We start from the raw sequence: 21,362 nt of genomic DNA on the forward strand, positions 1-21,362 counted from the left end.
TGAGTGGTCTGGTTTTGCTGGCTGCTTTTCCCAAGCCCAGTGGCGATCCGTACGTGTGGTGTGGGGCCCTAATGGAGCTCTGGTCAGCCTGGGGATGACTGTGTGTGGCTGTACAGCTCTGTGGTGTTGAATAAGTACCTCTGCTGTGAATTTCCTTTCATTTTAGCCAGTTTTGAGACCTCAATGACCCAAAACTTGGCCTAATTCATCCCTTGGCCTTCCTTTTCAATTTTTGAACACCATCTTGCCCGTCTTCCAGGCCCCCCGCCTCCCACCCAATTTGCAGCTCGCCTGACACAGTCAACCTCGGTTTAAAAACTATCTAAAATGGCGGGAAACTTAGTTGTTGGCTACTGGCACAATGGATGCTCTGGAAGGTAAAGAATTGGTGTAAAACGTGTGAAAATTTGGTACACATGGCTTCAACCATTGGTGAGCTACAACGCACTAAATACTTAAAACCGGCATTTCTCGATACTTTTAAATAGGCGATAAGCCCGGTTTTCCCAGACTGGGTCACAAATGGTGATAGCATGCCAATGTAGGGATTTTCCCATAGCCTTCATTCGTTTCTCTACTCTTTATCGCTGAAACCCTACTTCATTTTTTAAATTAATAGTTTTAGTAGAGTAATCGATAGAAGTGCATGTATTTTTGCATGGTGATGTCAGCCAGGCTTGGAGCAGAGGAATTGCATTGCCCACTAACCTACAAAAGTTACAGCGGTATGATTTTAAAACGTTTGAAATAGTTTATCACCTCATGCCACAATGTTTTTGCTTTCTTCCTTTGCCTTTTGAAGTTTGAAACATCATGGAAAAGATTTGTGAAGATTCTGTTTTCAGCCTACCACCTTAGCTGCAGCAAAAAATGATGTATGCATCAACTAATTTTGTTTAATAGTGTAATGCTCTGACTGTTCTATTAGGGGGTACTTGACTTCTTTTTCAGTTGAATATCCCCTCTTCTCTCTCTGAATCTGCTTTAGCAGCTCACTAAGAAACATATTATTAGAATAGGGTTCAGGGTCATGAAGTGTGAATAATTTATCACTGCCTTCAGGTCGTTTGTTATAAGATGTGGAACTATATGACTATTCAGAATAATGACTTTTCTTAAGAAAATCTGAGTATTCATTGTAATGAATTATTCTAGTTTACTCTGTCAGAGAAATCATGCGGTATGTGTGTACATGTTCTGTGATAATTTGTATAAAATTGTTATGTTTCTGTTATTTCTCTGGCCCAACAGTCAGTAGTTCTTCCTGTAATTGTTCACATCTTTGGAATGGTATCATTTGAAGTTCTGTGTCTTTTTGCTTGCTTATTGACCATCTCAGAAATGTGATTATCACGCATGCAAGTTTTGCTTTTAAAGTTGAGACTGTCATGATCTTGTACAGATGATTAGTGTACATGTAGTAAAGTACTGTACATCCGAATTCTGCCAGAGCAATAATGTTCAATGTGCTGAATACAATGATATAAGAAGTGTTGGTTGTGTCCATATTGTAAAACATCACTAACATAACCAAGAATACTATATTTAATATATAACTCATATACAATATTGCAGTGGCGGTATTTCTGAAAGGTTTAAATGTACATAAATAAATTATAATTACTATCCAAATACCAATGTAAATAGTGAGTATTTGGTATACACCGACCTTTACATCGTGTATGACAAACAAAATAGCTCGAACCAACAACTCTATCCCAAAATAGTAGTAGTAGTTTATTTTGAATGGAGCTTGACAGGCATCCAAATATGGCTTCAGGTATTTAGAGACAAAGTTACAATTGTAAGAGAATTTGGTAAAAATGAGTACAAAGTTCATGGGCACAAGTATGAATACAAATACCAGTAAACATGTGAGGAATATTAAAATGAACTGTAATCCATATATATATATGTGTGAATCGTACATCCATATGAGATATTTCTCAGTTTTGTTTCCATCTACCTCATGTATCGTTGTGTGAGATACTAAAACTTTAGTTGTTACCTGTAACATCTTACTGTATGATAACAGGAAGATGGTGGCAATTACTGGGATTACTCTCTTCCTAGTAAGTCTCTCAACACAACTGGAATATCTACTTGTTATTGCTAGAACACCAACAATACAGAGAAGATACAATGGGAAAACAAACTGTAGCCATGTTTTGTCATATTCTGTCATGCTATGATAGAAACATGTCTCAATTCCAAGATCCAAGTTGCACAACGACATTACCGTAAAAAGGCTTGGAGATGGAAAAATATAGTAATTAGTTATGACAGTTAAATTAGCATACAGTATAAAGCCATTGATCTTACCATCCACTACTGTCAAGTTGAGAGTAAACAGACAAAACACTAACAATATTCCGGCTATAAAGAAAACTGGTAGTAACCACAACATTTTATTTGAGCACTTCTTACACTTGAAGGAACCAAACACAGCGCTAAGCCCATGTGGACAATGTCCGCATTGTATACCTGCTCTATTTCCAACACACTGAGTTTGAAGGTTATTTAGCTGCAATTTGATTGGCTCTGGTTTGCAAAATAACATACTGCATGTGACTGCATACGAGATGATGCCTTGTCTGTTATATACTATCCAGCTAAGACCTGGACGATTGATGGTCTCTGTGTCAATGTCACATGTCAGTGTTGGAAATGCTTCTATAAGGTACTTATTACAGTCACAGGAATTATTGTGAAGCTCAAAACCAGGTGGACAATTTTGTTTAAAACCAATATAATAGCGATAAAAAGTAAATTTTGTAATGCCTCTTGCACTGAAGCATGCAAAGCATGGCTCTGGAGTATTGGCAAGTACTCTGTAAAACAAAGGCATGCAGGTTTTTTGATCAGATGGTCTCCACTTGGGCAGTGTGTATGGATCTAATTTACATGGTTTATCTATAACATTATGTTGGTATATTGCATCTGATACATCTCTCCACAGGTAAGCTGCGGCAGCTGTGATCTCAGGAGTAGGTACCTGTATCAAATTAATAGGAATTATCTGACCTGGGTATATCGGTGTAGTTGTGAAGTTATCTCTAAAGCAGTCAACTTCTCCAGTATCTTTATCACAATAACAAAATGTAGCTTCTGTTCTTGTAATGATATTGTTTGTTGTGTCGTACTGAATTACTCTTTTGTACACATCACCTGGAGTGGCCGTATGGAATGCACCATTTGGTAACCAATGGCAACTGTTTAGTAGTGTACCATATAATATGCTAGTGTAGTTGTGATTGTTGTGGAAGATCAAGCTGAAATTTACTGTGTTGCTTGTGAAATTTAGGTCTAATTTTTTGTTGTTTGAGAGAAACTGAAATCTACAAAGATATTTCTCCAGTTCTTCACTGAACACTATCAATGATCTTTTCTCTGTTGCGTTTGATTTTGCACTATTGCATGAAATGTTGAGAGTGGCACCTTCCTTTATGTACATAAAGCCGTCTTTTAAGTTTATGTTTATGATTACATCAGCACTGTTGAAGAAAAAATCATTATTGCTTTCAAAAATTGGAGCTGTTTTATTACTAATGTCCAGCAAACCTTGCTGAGGATACTGCAATGTATTGTTGTAGAATAAATTGTTGATAAACCTGACAGTGTGAATATGTACGATTTGCATATTGAAGTCATCATTTGATTTAAATGAGCAGTCTGTAATAGTCAAGTTTGGCATGTGATGTGACGATTTCCAAATGAAATTTGCCTTCTTGTTGTAAGTGAATTCTGTTGAAGTTATTTTAATGTTCACTTCCTTATAATTGCCAAATTGTGTGAATACCACTAATTTTGCTGTGTTTGAACTAAAAACAGAGTTGTTCAGTAAAAAAGAGGCAAATGATTTAGAAGAATTAAAATGATTCTTGATCAGTTCAAACTCCATAACTGGCACTGTTTTGCTTGTAATGTAAGTAAACTTACTATTGTGGATAGAAACTGAACTTGTCATACTTGAATTATATGCAAAGTAAACAAGTGGACTATTTTGGGACACAACTTTTGTTATGTTGGTGTCCACAATTTCAACATTGACGAAGTACGTTTGCTGATGTAAAAATAGTCCAAATGTTGCAGAAAGAAGTGGTGTTTTACTGTTGAGTGTATGGAGGCTGTATTGATCACTCATACAACATATTGTACTATATTTAATAAGGATATTATTTTGATGGACATCATCTATTGTATCCACATACACAAGGATAATTCCACCCATTGGTCTGAGGGAGTTACATGACAAGTTGTTATTGTGATACACTGTGATGTTTACAAGTGTTGATGATCCCAGTACATTTGTACCAACTATACCATGACCAAGACTGTTCTCAAATGTTATGTTGGACAATACTATTGACTGTACATTGAGTAAACTAATTGTTGCTGTTACAGTGTGTGAAAGGACGAGGAAGGGTACAGCATTTGTTGCATTTGCTCCACAGTTTACAAATTTTATATTATGTATTGTCACAGCTATCGAGGTATTGATGAATATAGCTACATCACTTGTGCATTTGAAGGTTACTGTAGTCTTTCCAATGATTGATATATTGTTAACATTTGATATTGTTAAGTGCTGGTCAAAGTTATACTCACCAGACAAGAAGTATATATCTGTGTGAGATGTGAAATACCTTGAGATGTTATGTTGAATGGTTGACCATTGTAGGAACACTTCTTCTGTTTCATTCTCATCACTGTAAGGTCCCGGTGTAATGTAATAGGTTGATGTGTTCACTACCAGAACCTGTTGTACTGTAACTATGATCAGTAGTGTGATTGTCTCCTTCATGACCAGTCTTCACTCTTTATTTAGCTCATGCAAAGATATACTGCAGTCAAGCAAATGACCTTAGGCTCACTAGCTCACTATGTGTTTACTGTCGGTCTATATATTGCATATATGTATGCCAACCCTTGACTTTTAATGGTGTTTTTTTTCTCTTTTTGATATCTATCACAGTTGTCTATCTTTCATGATTGATATCATTTTCATCATGCATGTGGCAACAGTAATGGTTGTGTAGTCATATGCGGTAGCATTCCACAAACATGGAAGTAAAAGTGACAGGATATTCTTAGACGTTTTGGCAAAAGTAGTTATCATGTTGTGTGTCCTTATTCTAGATGTAATTTAACACCCACACCTCCTTTTTTTATAGCTTTAATTAATTGTTGGGTGTTCTGCTATCCAGCTGCAGTGTGTAATACTTTTTGTATTTGTACATGTGTGGTTATGTTCTCTTGTAGATGCAGTGAAATCATTAATAGAATAAAAGATATTGTACGTTTTATTGCCACAAGAATATACATTGTGTACGTCACTTCTTCATAATAATTAATCTATCTAAGGCTACAACATTATTATACTACATATCTTTTGATTTTGTACATGTTTCTTTCTCTTGAAAGACCCACTTCAGTGTGGATTAACTGGTACATATGATACTGTACTTGTGGTCGTGTCAACTGATATTTAAACTCCTCAGTGATCACCTGTTTCTATATTACCAAACCTCTACATTGTGAAGAGAGATTTACAATTTTAGTGCTCTAATAGAGCAGCCAACTAATCTACTAAAACATTCAACTACTCTAATAGAGCAATCATTGATGGCTTCACTGAGCACATGTGCTTAATATGCTATCGTGATTTTTGCTGTACAATTGTTTCTGCCATTCTTTTAACTGCATCCTGCTTTTCAGCAAAACTTGAAAATAGTGCAGCAAATTAGGAGCAATGATGCATATTCAAGTATTACGGATGCCATTCTATTGGCTGCAAAGCTTCTGCAGATAATTATGGCTCTGGTTACGCCAGTGTGTGTACATACGTAATTGCTTAAAATGTTAGGAAATGTATCCAGGACTATATTTTGGGTACCACTTTCCATGATGCTGAAGATACACCATGTACTCTGTTGGCAGGGGTATTGGAAAGTTATCATTTTGACTCTGACAATGGCCATTAGTGGTATGATTATTATGTGTGGTCCTTGTGAATATGGTGCCTCCTGGAGGTGATAATTAAATAATCCATATTTTTTCCATTCATTTTATACTGATTTTGTGTTTGGTGACCAGTTAACACTGTGCTGAAACCTTACATATAGCTCTTGCAATTCTATTAAAAATTGACTAAACTTTAAACATGTGTATGTACGTACGTTTTATATAATGTGTTGACCTTTTTGTATCCAATTGCTGCTTATATGTATGTTTGCAAGCTCTGTGGTTCTGTGTTCCTGTTATACTCCTTTACTACTCTCAATATCTATACCAATAGTTCTGAATACATTGATTTAAAATGCTACTAAAGATTTCAGTCCTATATACCTGCTGCTATATATAACACTGTATGTTCTTTTCTTATTGTCACTAAACATTATTATTCTTTATATCGCAGAACAATTGCCTTTAAAGTAAGGTGTTTTGAGTGGCTCATGGCATCTAAATGGATCGTGATTTACTCCAAAAATGAAACCATCTATTAGCAGGTGAAATGTGAGGTAGCCATTTGGAAGATTAAATGCTAAACTTATTTCATCATGGCGGCCAGTTCCATACAGTTCTAGCTCTACCCAAGCACTGCCGTCACTGTTTGGTGTGAAATGCTTTGAGCAGTGTTCTGGACCCAGCTTAGGAAATATATCTAAGTTGTCATCTCCTTCACAGCAGGCTATTACTACCTTGTTGACTTCATATCGAAAAATTTGTGTGTAGCCCACACGAAATACAACACTCTTGTACTCTACTTCTGTTTTGCGTTGTCTATTTCTTGCCTGTAGATACAGTTTGATAGCAACATCATAAGGTGTCCTGAACTGAAGTGGTCCATATATGCTGTAAGTGGTAGGGTTTGTACCAAAGTATAACAGCTTTATGTTTTTAAGGGCATTAGGTTTTTCTTGGTAAATCCATTTCCAGGTTGACCAATCACGACACTGGCTTGCATCTTCAATTAGATATGAGCAATAATGAATTTCTGCTATACGAAAAGATTTTATTTTTCCTTTAAGATTTAGTGTGTTGGTTCCCTCATCCCACATTCCTTGCAAACAGTCACGGTGGAAGGAATGACAGATTTCAGTGAGTTTTCTTCGAATAGTCCCATCTGACAGCGATAAAATTCTTACAAACTCTCCTAAGATTATCAGCTCGGGGTTCCTGTGAATATGTGCTGTGTTAATTGTACACACTAAAGATACGTGCAACATTCAAATATCATATTATGTGCATCTATCAAATGTGTAGTTTGTACATAACAGACTAACAGTTCTGGCTAATTTATTTTGCTACACCATGAAATATTTTTATATGTTTTGTGTTTTTTATCAGACAACAATATTTTGGTAGCTTACATGCTGTTGTGATCACCTAATGGTTCTTCAATCGTTGTATCCACCAGACTGCACTCGTAACTTTCCATCCTTGCAGTTTCTACCTGTAATGTACATATTAGCATATTAAGAACTGTCAGTATGCAATTGTAATATGGACTGGGGTTGTAGTATTATACACATACTCGTACTAATGATTGTGATCCTTCTAAAGCTTCTAAAAGTGTTACTACATGCCTGCGAATGAATAGTCTCCAAACACGAGTTAGAATTCTGTTAATGTAGTGATTTGCATGTATGTACACAAATATGTGTTCTTTACCTTTGCATATATTTGGCATTTGTGGATAATATTAATTATGTGTATAGCGATGTTATTATAATTTCCAAGGAGGTACAACACATTCAAGTGAGTCATAGGGTTTATACAGAGGACCTGTATTGCCATTCAGCCCCGATGGTTTGACTTCAATATGCATGGTCTATTGGAGACTTTGTCATATGTTAAATAACTTAATGTACAGAATAAATGAGCAGCCATCAGGGAGAAGAGAGCACTGCTGATAATAAAGAGTGTTCAAGGAGCCTTGAAGTCCTTCAAAGCGTATTAAAACATTACTTTTTGCAATTTAAAATATGCAATTAACACAAATTCTTTCCGATGGAATTTATTTCATGTCATAGTTCCCCTGCTGTGATTGTATGAAATGTTAGGTTTGGATGGCACATTAAAAAACATACTGCCTAGAGCTGATGGCATTTACAGCAAATCTACCAGCTATTGTTAACTGTACCTATAATCAGTCATATGCAGACAAATGCTCAGAAACTGTGCAATGTACTATCACAAACTCTCCATCACTTTTTAATTCAGCAGTTATTCTGCATAACCATGACAAGAAGCTCTTGTATCCTCAGGCTACTATTAGTATCTATTTATCTAACTATCTGTGTATCTATCTATCTGTACAGTACGAGTATCTCTTACCTTTGCATTTTAGGTGATACTGATGTCTAACTATCGCCTAGTCTCTTACTCTAACAAGTTCACCACAAAACTGAGTGTGTGTATTAGACAGCTACATTTATAATCCACGCAAGTGCATACAACTGTATGGCCTACAGTAAGTCAAGACTACTGTAAAGGTTATCATACATATGTATGGCTGCTTACGTAACGGGAAACTCCCAGGGACATTGTGACTAGTAATTGCTGCAACTCCACCATCTGACACAACACAATAGCATATAGCTATACCTGTGTACTTAGTTTATGTAGGCTGTGTAGTTTATATGGAACAAGTTATGGTATTGATTTGTTTGGCTTCAGGCATGCTTTTGGTTTTAACCGTTATTTGCTACCAACCTGGGTCTGGTAACACAAACCATTTTTGTTCTGTCCCCTACCACATGGTGGAGATTAAGCAGTGTGTGTTGGTCTAGCAAGCCAACAAGAGTAAAGACTCTATGCATACAGTTCGTGCTATTATTGTAATGCAAGACTGTGCTACTCAACGGTGTCACCAGGTCCAGACCTGTGCTATATGTTGCTGTTAACATGATAGCCACATATAGCTTACATGTGTCCACATATTTCAAGTGTTTAATGGCGACAAAGTTCTGTGTTCGTGACAAAGCCATATAGATGCTGAATGTGTAATTTATTATCACTTGATCAACAAATAAGTTAACTTGGTTAACTGATTTATGTAGTGGTCTTACAGTCTACTCAGTTTTTATGAAGGTCACCTTTCTGAGAATATGGCCAGTTATGGACTACCTGTGTGTATAGCTACCTGCTTATACACATCTAAGCTCTTTGCGCTTCTACGAATATTATGTGAATACTGCTGGAATGATAAAACTCAGATGTAATATCCCACTAATGACTCAAGTGTATTTGTATGTAGACCACTTGTGGGTTGCGCATATGTTCGCCATGAGTTTAAAGAAACTATGTTACCAGTGAACTTGAAGAAACTCTCATGTGTTGTACTCGTGAGTTGGCACTATAGTACTTGCATGTGTCAATAGTAGCCTATAGCTTTCCAGTAATAGTGTGTTTGGACATCACTATCATGCTGTTAGATTACATGGGGAATGACCTACTGAGTTACCTGCCAGTCAGGTGAAATAGCGATGGAGAGTTAGCACTTGTAATGATACAGAATGAGAATGGACTGATACAACATCCTTGTCAACAGAGGACTGTACAGAATTTATGTTTGAAAGTGGAGCTGTTTACTCATAATTTTGTTTCTATTAATGCTCATCATGTCAAATTTATCATTTATAGCACCTTTTATAGTAAAACTGAGTGTCCATGACTAAAATTTTGTGTAGGTTTGGTATCTCTCCTTCTTGTGTGGCTTCTAGCTCAGTGGTTCATTCTGTGAGTGCTATCCCATGAGAAGGTTTAAAGCCTATGAATACAGGGAGTCAGAAACATATATCTAAAACATGAAGAATGCAGAAAAAATTCCTAGACGCAGTCGTGACTTGATCCCCAGAAACAAGCAGTCTAGGCAAAAGCCAAAGGAGCCACAGCAGCTGGGATCTGAGATTTTCTCTGAATTCAACCTGTACTTAAACATCAACTTCTCACCAGGAATGGTTAATTTTGGGATTGCTATCCTGCTAGAAACCTGTAAGCCTGTAAATACGAGGAGTCAGTTCATATACAAGAGTGGTTGGCTGGTTATGTAGACTTGTTTAAAACACGTAACTACGCACATCAAAAAAGTGTATGCATAAATGAAGACGGATTGATACTCTGCTTAACCATGGTACCATGCCTCCTGGCTTCACAGGTGGTCTATTTACTCATACTCACCTGGTTCAACAGCAATACAACAGTACTGCAATTATTGTAATGCAGTATACAACTGTTGGAATGATTCAATCTTACTAAAGCTCTGTCGATGACCACCACTTACAGAGTACCCTAACTATACTGTATGTATTGACAGTTCAGGCTGTTTGTATACTATCGGATTTTGCAATCAATACGCTCACAGTAAACATAATTATTCTATTCATTTTCATACATGAAGCCACAAAGCTATACACAAGAGGAAAACTAAGGTACCAGTCTACAGTCCCAATTAGTCAAGTATTTGTATAGTGATGCATGTACTTGAGAGTGTTCCTAAAAAGCAGGTCACACAGCTTAAGTGTACATGTGTGGGGGAGATTGCATCTTAGCTCTACCATAGTTGAGTAAAACAGTATCACATACTGTATAGGTCAATGTTGGTAGTATTATAGTGTCGGCTACTTCAGGTTTAGCTTTTTACTTATCAGTTAAGTACCTATGCCTTCTGTTGATGGCACAAACATACATGTGCAGAAATGCGTACCTATGTGTAACAAGCACCAACCGCTTTGTGCAAGTTCTTTAAGTGATTTGGGATTGTGTTTGAACTGGCTGGCCATCTAAATAGCTGACTGATGCTAACAAGTGTAAAAGACTTTTATGTAATGTGCCTGACCTGAAGCCTTCTATGTACTACACCCACACTATGTCAAGTTTACTTTGTAATAGAATATTCCCTGGGATTCTGGTGAATTAGTACAAGTGCGAGAGACACGTTAGCTGTGCAATCCAAAACATAATATGTATGGTGCTATTCATGTTCTTTCTCGGCAGTTGATGTGCTGGATTTAGGTAGTTTTGGGTTACTTTTGTATCCCGTGCAATATATACATTCATGTGTTAGTTGTGATACAAGCTCTTCTAATATGGTACATAAGGGTTGGGGTTTAGTGCACAGCCACATACTTGTGACTAATATGTTCGTCACAATACAGTAATTATACTACTTGAATATGGAGTGCGATTAGCTGGGGTGGTAGAGCATGTGTCTCCGACAACTTTATGACCAAGGTCATATACTTTATTTTTTGACAATCAAATTACTTCATGAAATATTAGACATCATACCTTATCAGTTTTAAGGCTAACTTGACTCCTTTTACACACTTACATATCTCAGGGGTTGTATATCTGTAAGGAAGTCTTTGTGTGATAAAGTGATTCTACTGCTCACCATCAAAAGCAGTTTTAACCATTCTTTAAACCTCATGTAATGCTTTTATATTATAAACAACACAAGAAACACAATACTCACTGCTTATTCAGAGCTTTAATGTCAGAGTCTTTCTGTACCATTATTTAGAGTCTATATAAATACGGTAGGAATTAGAATTGGCTTCAAACATGACAGCTGCCATATATGGAAATGCATGAGTTACTACGTCATGTACATGACTGCGGTTGTTATAGTTAATTACACTCATCCCGCACTTTATGGCTTGCGGTTCTCAGGGACGTCAAAATTCTATGTAGCAATTAAACCATATACTTTTATGATATTCACAGAATTTATGGTTTGTAACAACTACAAGCTCTTTGCTAGTTATTCCAAGAATTCCACTTTATACCTATTACGTATGTATGTACGTAGTGATCAGAGTAAACTTCATTTGATATGATCGTTACTTGTCTCTGAATGGAACGCTATAGACAAATAAAATGCCAGATTTATTTTTTTTTGTCTTAAAGCATTTGATCAATTTTGTAACCTTTATAACAAACTCAGGTCGTTGATGTACACATAGAAGTATAGGCAGTGTCAAGATCAGTCCCGGGGTGATGCTAACTGTTGTGTGACTAATTTAGTTCAGTGGTGTCCATGGGCTAGTTATTAAAAGCTCATTTTTTATGTACATATCCTGCAGTACCATATACTTACAAATTTTGAGGTACATAATTAGTTTTTGTTTTTACTCGGGTTGTATATTATATAGCATAGAGCTAATCTGGATAATTGTTAATTTTCAAGGGTGAAAATTTCACAAACCTCTAAGTAACCATGAAATCTGCAAAAAAATATGTCCGTCGAAAATTTGTACATTATTATACTGTGTGTCTTATAATGCATTGTGAAAATATGTTTCTATTGCTTGTAACTTTTAAGCCCATAATGTGTTCCATATTACTTACAGTTTTGTAACTACTTTTGAAAGACTACTTCATATACATACAAAACTCCATTGTAAATCTTTATGGACTTTGTTATATTTCCTTTTGAACAACTTGCCATGAATTTAGAATACATTTGCACAGAATTTGAAATCTTACATGTACGTACGTATACATGTAGCATGATTTTTAGGTTTGTTTACTCCCTATCACTATGAATGTGTCACTGGATCTGAGAAAACCAGTCTTATTGCCCATGACAGCAGGTTTGATTTTTCACCAATAAGACAAAAGCTACATGAATAAATGATCAAATTTTGTTATCAAAATCAGTTCGACTTGAGTGGCATGCTTTTGCTGGCTGCTTTTGCCATGCAAGCACAGTGGCGATCTGTACAAGTAGTCTGGCGCCCTAATGGAGCCTGTGGATGGCTGTATGTGGCTGTATGTGGCTGTACAGCTCCGTTTAAAATAGCCTCTTGCCCTCTTCCAGACCCCCACTATCCACTCCTTTTGAAGCTCACCTGGTACAGTCAACATCAAGTTAAAAATCTAAAATGGCAGGACACTTAAGTGTTGGCTACTTGTACAGCGGATGCTCTTGAAAATAAGGAATCAGTGTAAAACATGGTACACGTAGCTCCAACCACTGGCGAGCTACAACACGCCGAATACTTAATACTAGCATTTCTCAATACTTTTAAATAGGCGATAAGACAGACTAGGTCACATTGTCTCTAGTATATCAACTGAATTAGTATATGTATGTATCACATTTGGTTTTTGGTTTTGGCAAAGTGTAAAGTCTGGTCTTTAAATGTCATCATGTAGCACTTACACATACAGAGCACTTCAACTAATCTTACAGTTTACCTGCCATGTCAATAACTTGTGGTATTCATCTCCTGCATGGTGATCTGTCTCAATGTCAGCAAAGGACCTAACTATGTACTATACTTCGGTGCTGACTTAGGTCTAGCCATCAGTGACCTTTGACATTTTCCTATGCATTATATGAAGAAGATTCCTTAATTATGATACTACGTACATGTATAGTTGTTTTACAGTACAACAGAATGGAGAAGAACCAGAGACTAAAGTACTGATGGTCTGGCTATAGCTTGTGCTAGTGCATTTATAGATTACCTAGCCTACCATTAAGTGGAAACGAACAATGGCAAAAAAACCTTGCTATCCAGGGTTTTAACTGTGTACATAACACCCAATATACAACATTATTATAATATGTGCTATCTACAGTGTTGTGCTAAATGCTGGAACTGGAATAAAGCTAATTGCACTGTAGAATTTGACTCTTTGCACCTGATAATCATTTTAAAATAGTATCTAACACCTGTTGTGATGAAAACAATTTATTCTATTTGATGAGTATCTCATGCTGTTTTTGGGCACACAGTATATACTAGATCGCTACAATAACACTCGGACTTATTAGTACACAGTTTCCATTCTACAGTTTGTGTGCTGATAGCTTTAACATTGTTGGTGATATTTATTTTTGATGGTCTACAGATACCAAAGGTTTATGATGAAACAATACAGCGCAGGGCAGCTTCAGTGTTAGCATTTAGATATTTCTTAAGACACGCTTTGTAGCTCTATAGGCAATTGTAAGCTTCTTCGGACACGTTGCATATATAATGAAGCGACCTATGTGGAGCAACTAGTGTAATAGAATTAACTTTATTGGCGCTTTTTAATTAGAAATTAGTTTCTACTTCAACCAACCATCTAGCTATGGCACAGCAGAAATATCTTAGTAGAGGCGCCTAACACCACACGCACATGTAGACACTAATCTATTACTGTTCAACATATTGGTATAATTCTACTAAAGTCTTGTTTAACAAGCTAACTGGCTATATTATATCTACTTGGTAGCACCTATCTATTTTACTCTACTTTTACCATTCTCACCTGTTTGTTTAACTGGTGTTATACAAGAGAACATGTTTCAATTCTTCACACACAATACACTACATACACATCAACTCAACATCTTTTGTAATAAAACTGTTTTAATATGGCTTTAATGGTAGTCACTAAGCATATTTTTTGGTAATATTAGTTACCACAATGTTTACACACCTAATGGTTCAGGTTTCTGCGGGTATTTACCTGTAAATGCATGACTTTCTGTGTGTGGGTACAGCGGGTATATATTACAACAATGTTAAGTGTCTGTGTGGGGAGAGGTTGTGTGTATTCAGTGGTCATGTGTTTGTGTATGAATATCATTTCTGTTAGCTGACTCATAGTTCCTATAATGTACAGTGCAGCATTCTTTCCTGCTATGTGTACAGGTATAGTGTTATGGTAATGTGATTCATTCCATTCCATAATACTACTGTATATCCATATTTAGCTTGGTGACATGTTGCTGTACACAGTTCTCATGACCTTTTCTAAAAAAAAAAGAAGAAGAAAACTAAGACATCATGTATTGTACAGTGTATTATAATGTCTTGTGTTTCCATTCTAAACAGTTTTACAATTATATAAACACTTCTTATCTTTTACCTTGATGTTCTGGTAGTATGAATTGTATTAAGATGTTTGTGTAAGTACATACCATAGGCTAGGTCAGAGACCATAATGTGCCTATGTATATCTAGTTTGGATGTATTTTTTTGCATGTTTGCATATTGAAGAGAACTTGTGGTGGATATATATTTAAGACATTTTATATTTGAGATTCATGTGCTTCTATTTCAGTAAGACCTTATATTTGAGTAGGGCTTATATTTAGTAGGGCTTATATTTTAGTAGGGCTTATATTTGAGTGGGTTTTCTGTTATATGTGTGAGTATGGCTTCTAATGGAGAACTACTTCTTTAAGTGCAAATTAAGACAACACCATAATGTTCAATTATAAAATTTGTACAGTGAAACTGGTCACCTCTTTGTGATACTGTTTACACCATCCATAGTGCATGTCCTCATCCTGTTGTGTTTCATCAGGTGGCTCATTTCTACAACACCATTGATCAACAGATGATACCTAGCCAGCAGTCCATGATGTTGGAGACTGCGCTAGCCCTGGAACAAGTGATCAAGAATCCTCGAGCTGCAGTTAGCAAGGCTGGCAAAGTGAGCAGCTTGTTGTTATTGTCTAATATCTTTTGACCTTGAATAAATGGTGAAGAATGCAATTATTGAGCACTTGCAGTCCATCCAATATCTGAAGCAACCAGACGTGAATGGCCAGCTGTCTGGTTTACTGAAATTGTTTTTATAAGTGTGTTTGTGTGTGCGTGTGTGCATACGTGCGTGTACGTGCATGCATGTGTGTGTACCTATCTATGTTTATCCATACACACCTGTACGTGAGCAAAACTGTTGAATGGTAATAGCAACCAGCACGAAGGAATTGAAAGCTAAATAAAGTCTGTACCTGCACACATTTAAACTTTGCTCTGGAGAAGTTTCTTCTTGGTGGCTGAAGTACAAGTGTGTCAACTGTCTACAGACTTTACATACGACCTTTCTTTACGAACGAACTGCATGGGTACCTGATTTTTAGTAGAGGTGTACCGATAATGGGATCGGTTATCAGCTATATTGGTCTTGTTTTTGCATATCAGTATGGATCAATAACATGTGTAAACAAGCAGCAGATACAAATATACATAAACACCTATTTATGGGTACTTGTGCTCTAGTAATATCCTAGCAGTGCCTGTTTATGTAATGTTGGCTGTTGATTAAAGTCCCACTAATAATAGAGCACAAATTGTTAGAGAAAAAGTCTATTCTATCATATCAGACTGACTTTGTTTATCATCTTTTTATATTGGTTATCAGAATATTGGCTACAAGTCATTTGGTGCACCTCTAATAGTTGACTACACTATTAGGATAATGGTGTTGGTGTGTGTTCTGTTAGGATCATTACTACTGCTCAATATATCTTGAATGTGGACATCCATAAAAAAAACTTTGTCCATGGTCCAGTATTTACACATTTTAAATCCCCTGAAATCTAGGTAATTTACTAATCACAATTATAGAATAGAGAGGCTTGTTGTGTGCTCAGATTATTCTCTAATAACATTTACACATCTCATATTTTAAACACTACACACACAGTTGTAGCTTGTGAGGTCAAATTAGTATTATTCCAGGATGGTGGTGTTCAGATCACATGGGACAATCCTTCAGAGCTGGAGGAGTACATCAATAAGCTACAGGCAGCAGCTGAGAGGTTGACGTCTGAGAATAGACGCCTGAGACACTGCCATGCTGTACTAGTTGATAAGGTAAGTATATGTAGGTGTACGATCACTATAGGGCCATCTTTGAAGTCTATATGTTTGGGTGTTATTTTAAGGTCATGAAGTACATTTAGCTCCCTTTGTGAACTACTTGGTATACTCCACTGTTTCAGTGTATGTACACCATGTCATGCCACGTAGATCTCAAACATAACTGTGGTGTAGTTTCATGACTGCATTAAATATGTAGCTAAGTTTCAGTTCATGATTCCATTAGCAAAACCACCTCACTATAGTGACCATGTATGTAGCTAAGATGCATGTGCTTCATGACCTCATTAATGGAGTCATGAACTTCCTACTGTATTTACTGTATTACTACTGTATTCTTAGTACGGTTTTTATTTACTTATTACTGTTGTTACATGTAGGTTACAGCTCTGATGAGTGTGGACTTACTGAGACAACAACAAAGATGGAGAGATGCTCTAGTGGACATCAGACAAATGATGGCCACCTTAGTACAAGAGGTCTGTCACTATTATAGTATATACTGTACGTACATTACCTGTACATATGTATAATGTATTACTCGACTAGAACAAAGTTGTGAATTGTATTGTGGTGTATGCACACTAGTGTGTATTATCTTTTGACACGTTGAATATATCTGTGGTTCACATATTACTTACTCTAATAGAATATACATTGGCTCATGTGCACGACTGTCAATTGATATTGTATGTTTTATTAGAGTAGGACTTTATATATAATTTTACAATATGCTTGTCAGTCAAATATTTCTTATTTTTCATATTATTCAGGGTTTCAATGCTGGCAACATGCGTCCATGGCAACAACACTGGAACCACCAGTTATACAAGTCATTGGAACACCAGTACCAGTTAGGCCTTGAGGCACTCAATGAGAACCTGCCAGAGATTAAAGTAGAACTCATCTACAGGTAAGCTCTTGCAAGTCAAATCATTGTATGTTCATTGTATAGAAGTGTAATAACAACTACAATTTATGTACCCTTGGTTTTCTGGATTACATGCTTTCTTTATCAAATTTGCACATAATTTCAAGCGCACAAAATTTTTGTTATCCAACCGCCAAGTGGTCCCGAGAGGTTCGGATGACTTTAGATGTTCCACAGTACTCCATGTATACACTCTATAAGTTAATTCCATTGGTTTACTACAGGCAGCAACAGTTACAGTTTAGGCCTCCCCTGGAAGAGGTGAAGGCTAAGTATTATCGTGAACTGAAAAAATTTGTGTGTATACCTCATCACTTTCGTGGAGTTGGGGACACTACCAAACCTATGGCCACCATATATCCCAGAATAATTGACCATAATGCAGTGGGCTTCTCTACTGTGTACAGAAAGGTATGAATAGCTTTGTGTGTGTTTGTTGTGTGTGTGTATGTGTGCATGCGTGCGTGCAGTGTGTGCGTGCATGTGTGTGTGTAATATAGTGTGTGTAGTTGTGTGTGCATGCATGCATGAAGTGTAATGAAGTCTGCTTCTTTTATGTACCAATTCATATGTAGGAGCATATCAGTGTCAATGTGCTTTTGCGCAGCGTGTATGTACATATCATACAGTACGATAGTACTGTATATTAGGGACATTGAAGGTGTCAAGGCAATCTGTGATATAATATAACCCAAAAACCTGCCACGATTTTTCCTCACAACGACATGACAGCGTTGGTTGGGTAAAACCAAGCCCAAAAGTGTCTTTAGATCGACCCGAAATGTTTGCATCAAGTTGTTACAGAATTTAGAAAAAAATTATTCAACAGAATTTTCTACTGCCTGCCTGTCTGCCTGACACCTTTAGTCAAGTGTACCGGAAAAGTGGCTACAGCTACAGCCCTAATTTTTTTTGCAGAAATGTTTCTAGTTTGCTTAAGAAAAAACCTTTGGTATATTGATAAGCATACAATGCTTGCGCTATTGTCTTACCTTTTATCTTTCTTTACCATGGCCATCAGTCAAGGTTCTACCGCTGAGTGTTAATAGACTACAGTACGGCTTCCATACCAGTATATATTGCATCAAACTATTCAAATACACGTGGTTGCCAGTTGCACCAAAAACACACGCATACGTGACTCGCTGTTGATATTGATCAGAGAGAACAACTCATGGTGAACTATATAGCAATGTGTAAGTCAATAAATATAGTTTATTTTAAACCGAATCAGGTCCTCCAGGTCCTGCTTTACAGATTATTCAGGTCTGACCCCACAAGCTAAATTAAATGTGGACGTGTTACTACACGTCATAGCATAGCTCTGCTTCTTTTGTGAGCCACACCCGCTTACGTAAATTACAGTATGTAGACATATGGTAGCCACGCCCATTCATCAGTCCGTAGGTATGCACGAATCCACGTCCATTATTGTCTGCAGGCTTATGTAGAGCCACACCCACTGATCAGTTGTTATTGTATGAGTCATAATCTAGTATAATAGTGCTGTGAGTAACTTAGCAAATATTTAGTGGTCGTGAGCTTGCAAGAAAACTTCGCAAACAAGTATAAGAAATATTTTGGAATTTTAAATTAGATTAGGGACTGTGCATAATGCTGTAATAAAAAGTACTGAAACAAGCTGGATTGGAGTAGTACGTAATGTCCAAATACTGTAAAACAATAAGAAGTGAATATCCCTACTGTGCATTGAGTGTAGCACAGTAGGGATATTCACTGCTTATTGTTTTACAGTATTTGGACATTACGTACTACTCCGATCCAGCTTGTTTCAGTACTTTTTATTGCAGCATTATACACTGTCCCTAATCTAATTTAAAATTCCAACTTTTTCTTATACTTGCATATATCAAGACACACGGTAGTGTGTCGTGCGGCCCAAGAAGCCGGCGCGCCACACCGTGAGTATATTGACAGGAAGAACGAAAACGTCATTTTCACACCTTTGTATCTCGGTGATCACTTATCTGATTGGAACCAAATTTGCTACACAGTTGCCCGCCAGCCAAGGGAGTCTACATTCCAAATTTGAAGGAAATCGCTCCAGCCATTTCCGAGATACGAGCTGCCAAAGTTTCGTTTTTTTTTCTTCGTTTTTTTCTTCTTCTTCGTCTTTTCGCACACTTGCAAAAATTGCTATAACAAGCAAACGCGTACTCCGATCGCCTTGAACTTTGGCACACAGAAAGGGAGTCCAAAGGCGAATCCTAGCATCAAATTTGGTACAAATCCGATGAATGGTTCAGGAGTTATGACCGATTATTCGCGTAAAACAAGATCGATTTGTTGTCACGCCTACAGGGTAAACCGCTTCATGGAATGAGTTGAAAATTGCTATATAGATGGAGTAACCATCGTAGGAGTGCCTTTTGGTGGTTTGAAAGGAATCGAGATAAAGACCACGGAGATATGACACAAAACCCAACCTGTGTCACAATTACGCGATCGATTTTTATGAATAAAAAAAGTATTAGTTTTCACGCCTACTAGGCAAACCGCTTAGAGCAATGAGCTGAAAATCGGTGTATAGCTGGAATAATCTTCATAGAAAGTCCTTGCAGTAGTACAGAAGAATCGGATTACAAACCACTGAGTTATGATTTGAAAGCCAACTCCATGTAGCAAATGCGAGATCAAGATACTCTAATAGAACAGTCACCCTAATAGAGCATTCGGCTAATTTATTTACTCCATTATAGAATTTTATTACATCACAAGTTATTCTGTAGGGAGTTCAGCTGCAAACAGTTAATCTTATAGACAGTTCAGCAAGAAGACAGTCACCATGTGGAGAGTTAAGCAAATATATCACTATAGAGATTCAGAACATTACAAGTCACACTGAAGAAAGTTCAGCTATAAAAAAGTCATGCACTGTGTAGAGAATTCAGCTACAATTAAGTCACTCTCTAGAGAATTCAGTTACACAGAATTCAGCTACACACAAGTCACTGTGGAGAGAGTTCAGCTACAAGCAAATTACCCTTTATTTAGAGTGATCAGCTACAAACAAAACACTTTGCAGGGTGTTCAGCTGCAACAAATCAACCTTTAGAGCGATCAGCAATGAACAAATCAACACAAATCTACCTGTAGAGAGATCAGCTAGAAACAAATCACCCTGAAGAGAGTTCAGCTACAAAAAATCACCCTGTAGAGACATCAGCTAGAAACTAGACACAATGTAAGGAGTTCAGCTACAAGCAATCACCCTGTAGAGAGTTCAGCTAAAACAAATCAACCTGCAGAGAGATCAGCTACAAACAAATCACCTTATAGAGAGTTCAGCTACAAACAGATTACCTGTAGAGAGATCGGCTACAAACAAATCAACCTGCAGAGAGATCAGCTACACACAAATCAACTTGTAGAGAGATCAGCTACAAACAAATCACCCTGTAGAGAGATCAGCTAGAAACTACACACAATGTAAGGAGTTCAGCTACAAACAAATCACCCTGTAGAGAGATCAGCTACAAACTAGACACAAAGTAAGGAGTTCAGCTACAAGTAAATTACCCTGTAGAGAGTTCATCTACAAACAAATCAACCTGTAGAGCAATCAGCTAGAAACAAATCACCCTGAAGAGAGGTCAGCTACAAAAAATTACCCTGTAGAGAGATCAGCTAGAAATAAATCACCCTGAAGAGAGGTCAGCTACAAAATAATCACCCTGTAGAGAGATCAGCTACAAACAAATTGCCCTGTAGAGAGATCAGCTACAAGCAAAACACCCTGTAGAGAGTTCAGCAACAAAGAAACCACCATGTAGAGAGTTCAGCTACAA

The 21,362-nt window shown here is 37.0% G+C and overlaps 1 protein-coding gene and 1 long non-coding RNA gene across 2 annotated transcripts in view; one reads left to right on the forward strand and one right to left on the reverse strand.

Annotated features, from left to right (window-relative positions):
* The window catches only part of LOC136268340 (cytoplasmic dynein 2 heavy chain 1-like), an 82,881-nt gene that overhangs the window by 18,243 nt on the left and 43,276 nt on the right, over window positions 1-21,362 (forward strand). Inside the window, exons 9-13 of the mRNA XM_066063647.1 lie at window positions 15,319-15,447; window positions 16,482-16,616; window positions 17,003-17,101; window positions 17,396-17,535; window positions 17,778-17,964. Coding sequence (XP_065919719.1) covers window positions 15,319-15,447; window positions 16,482-16,616; window positions 17,003-17,101; window positions 17,396-17,535; window positions 17,778-17,964 — 690 coding nt within the window. The remainder of the gene's footprint in view (window positions 1-15,318; window positions 15,448-16,481; window positions 16,617-17,002; window positions 17,102-17,395; window positions 17,536-17,777; window positions 17,965-21,362) is intronic.
* LOC136268333 (uncharacterized) lies at window positions 6,299-10,281 on the reverse strand. The gene is made up of 3 exons (XR_010706983.1): window positions 8,341-10,281; window positions 7,374-7,456; window positions 6,299-7,179 (listed from the first exon to the last, which is right to left on the reverse strand). It is a non-coding gene; the product is annotated as an uncharacterized lncRNA (long non-coding RNA).

The sequence above is a fragment of the Dysidea avara genome, chromosome 1, assembly GCF_963678975.1.
Source record: "Dysidea avara chromosome 1, odDysAvar1.4, whole genome shotgun sequence".
NCBI lineage: Eukaryota > Metazoa > Porifera > Demospongiae > Dictyoceratida > Dysideidae > Dysidea > Dysidea avara.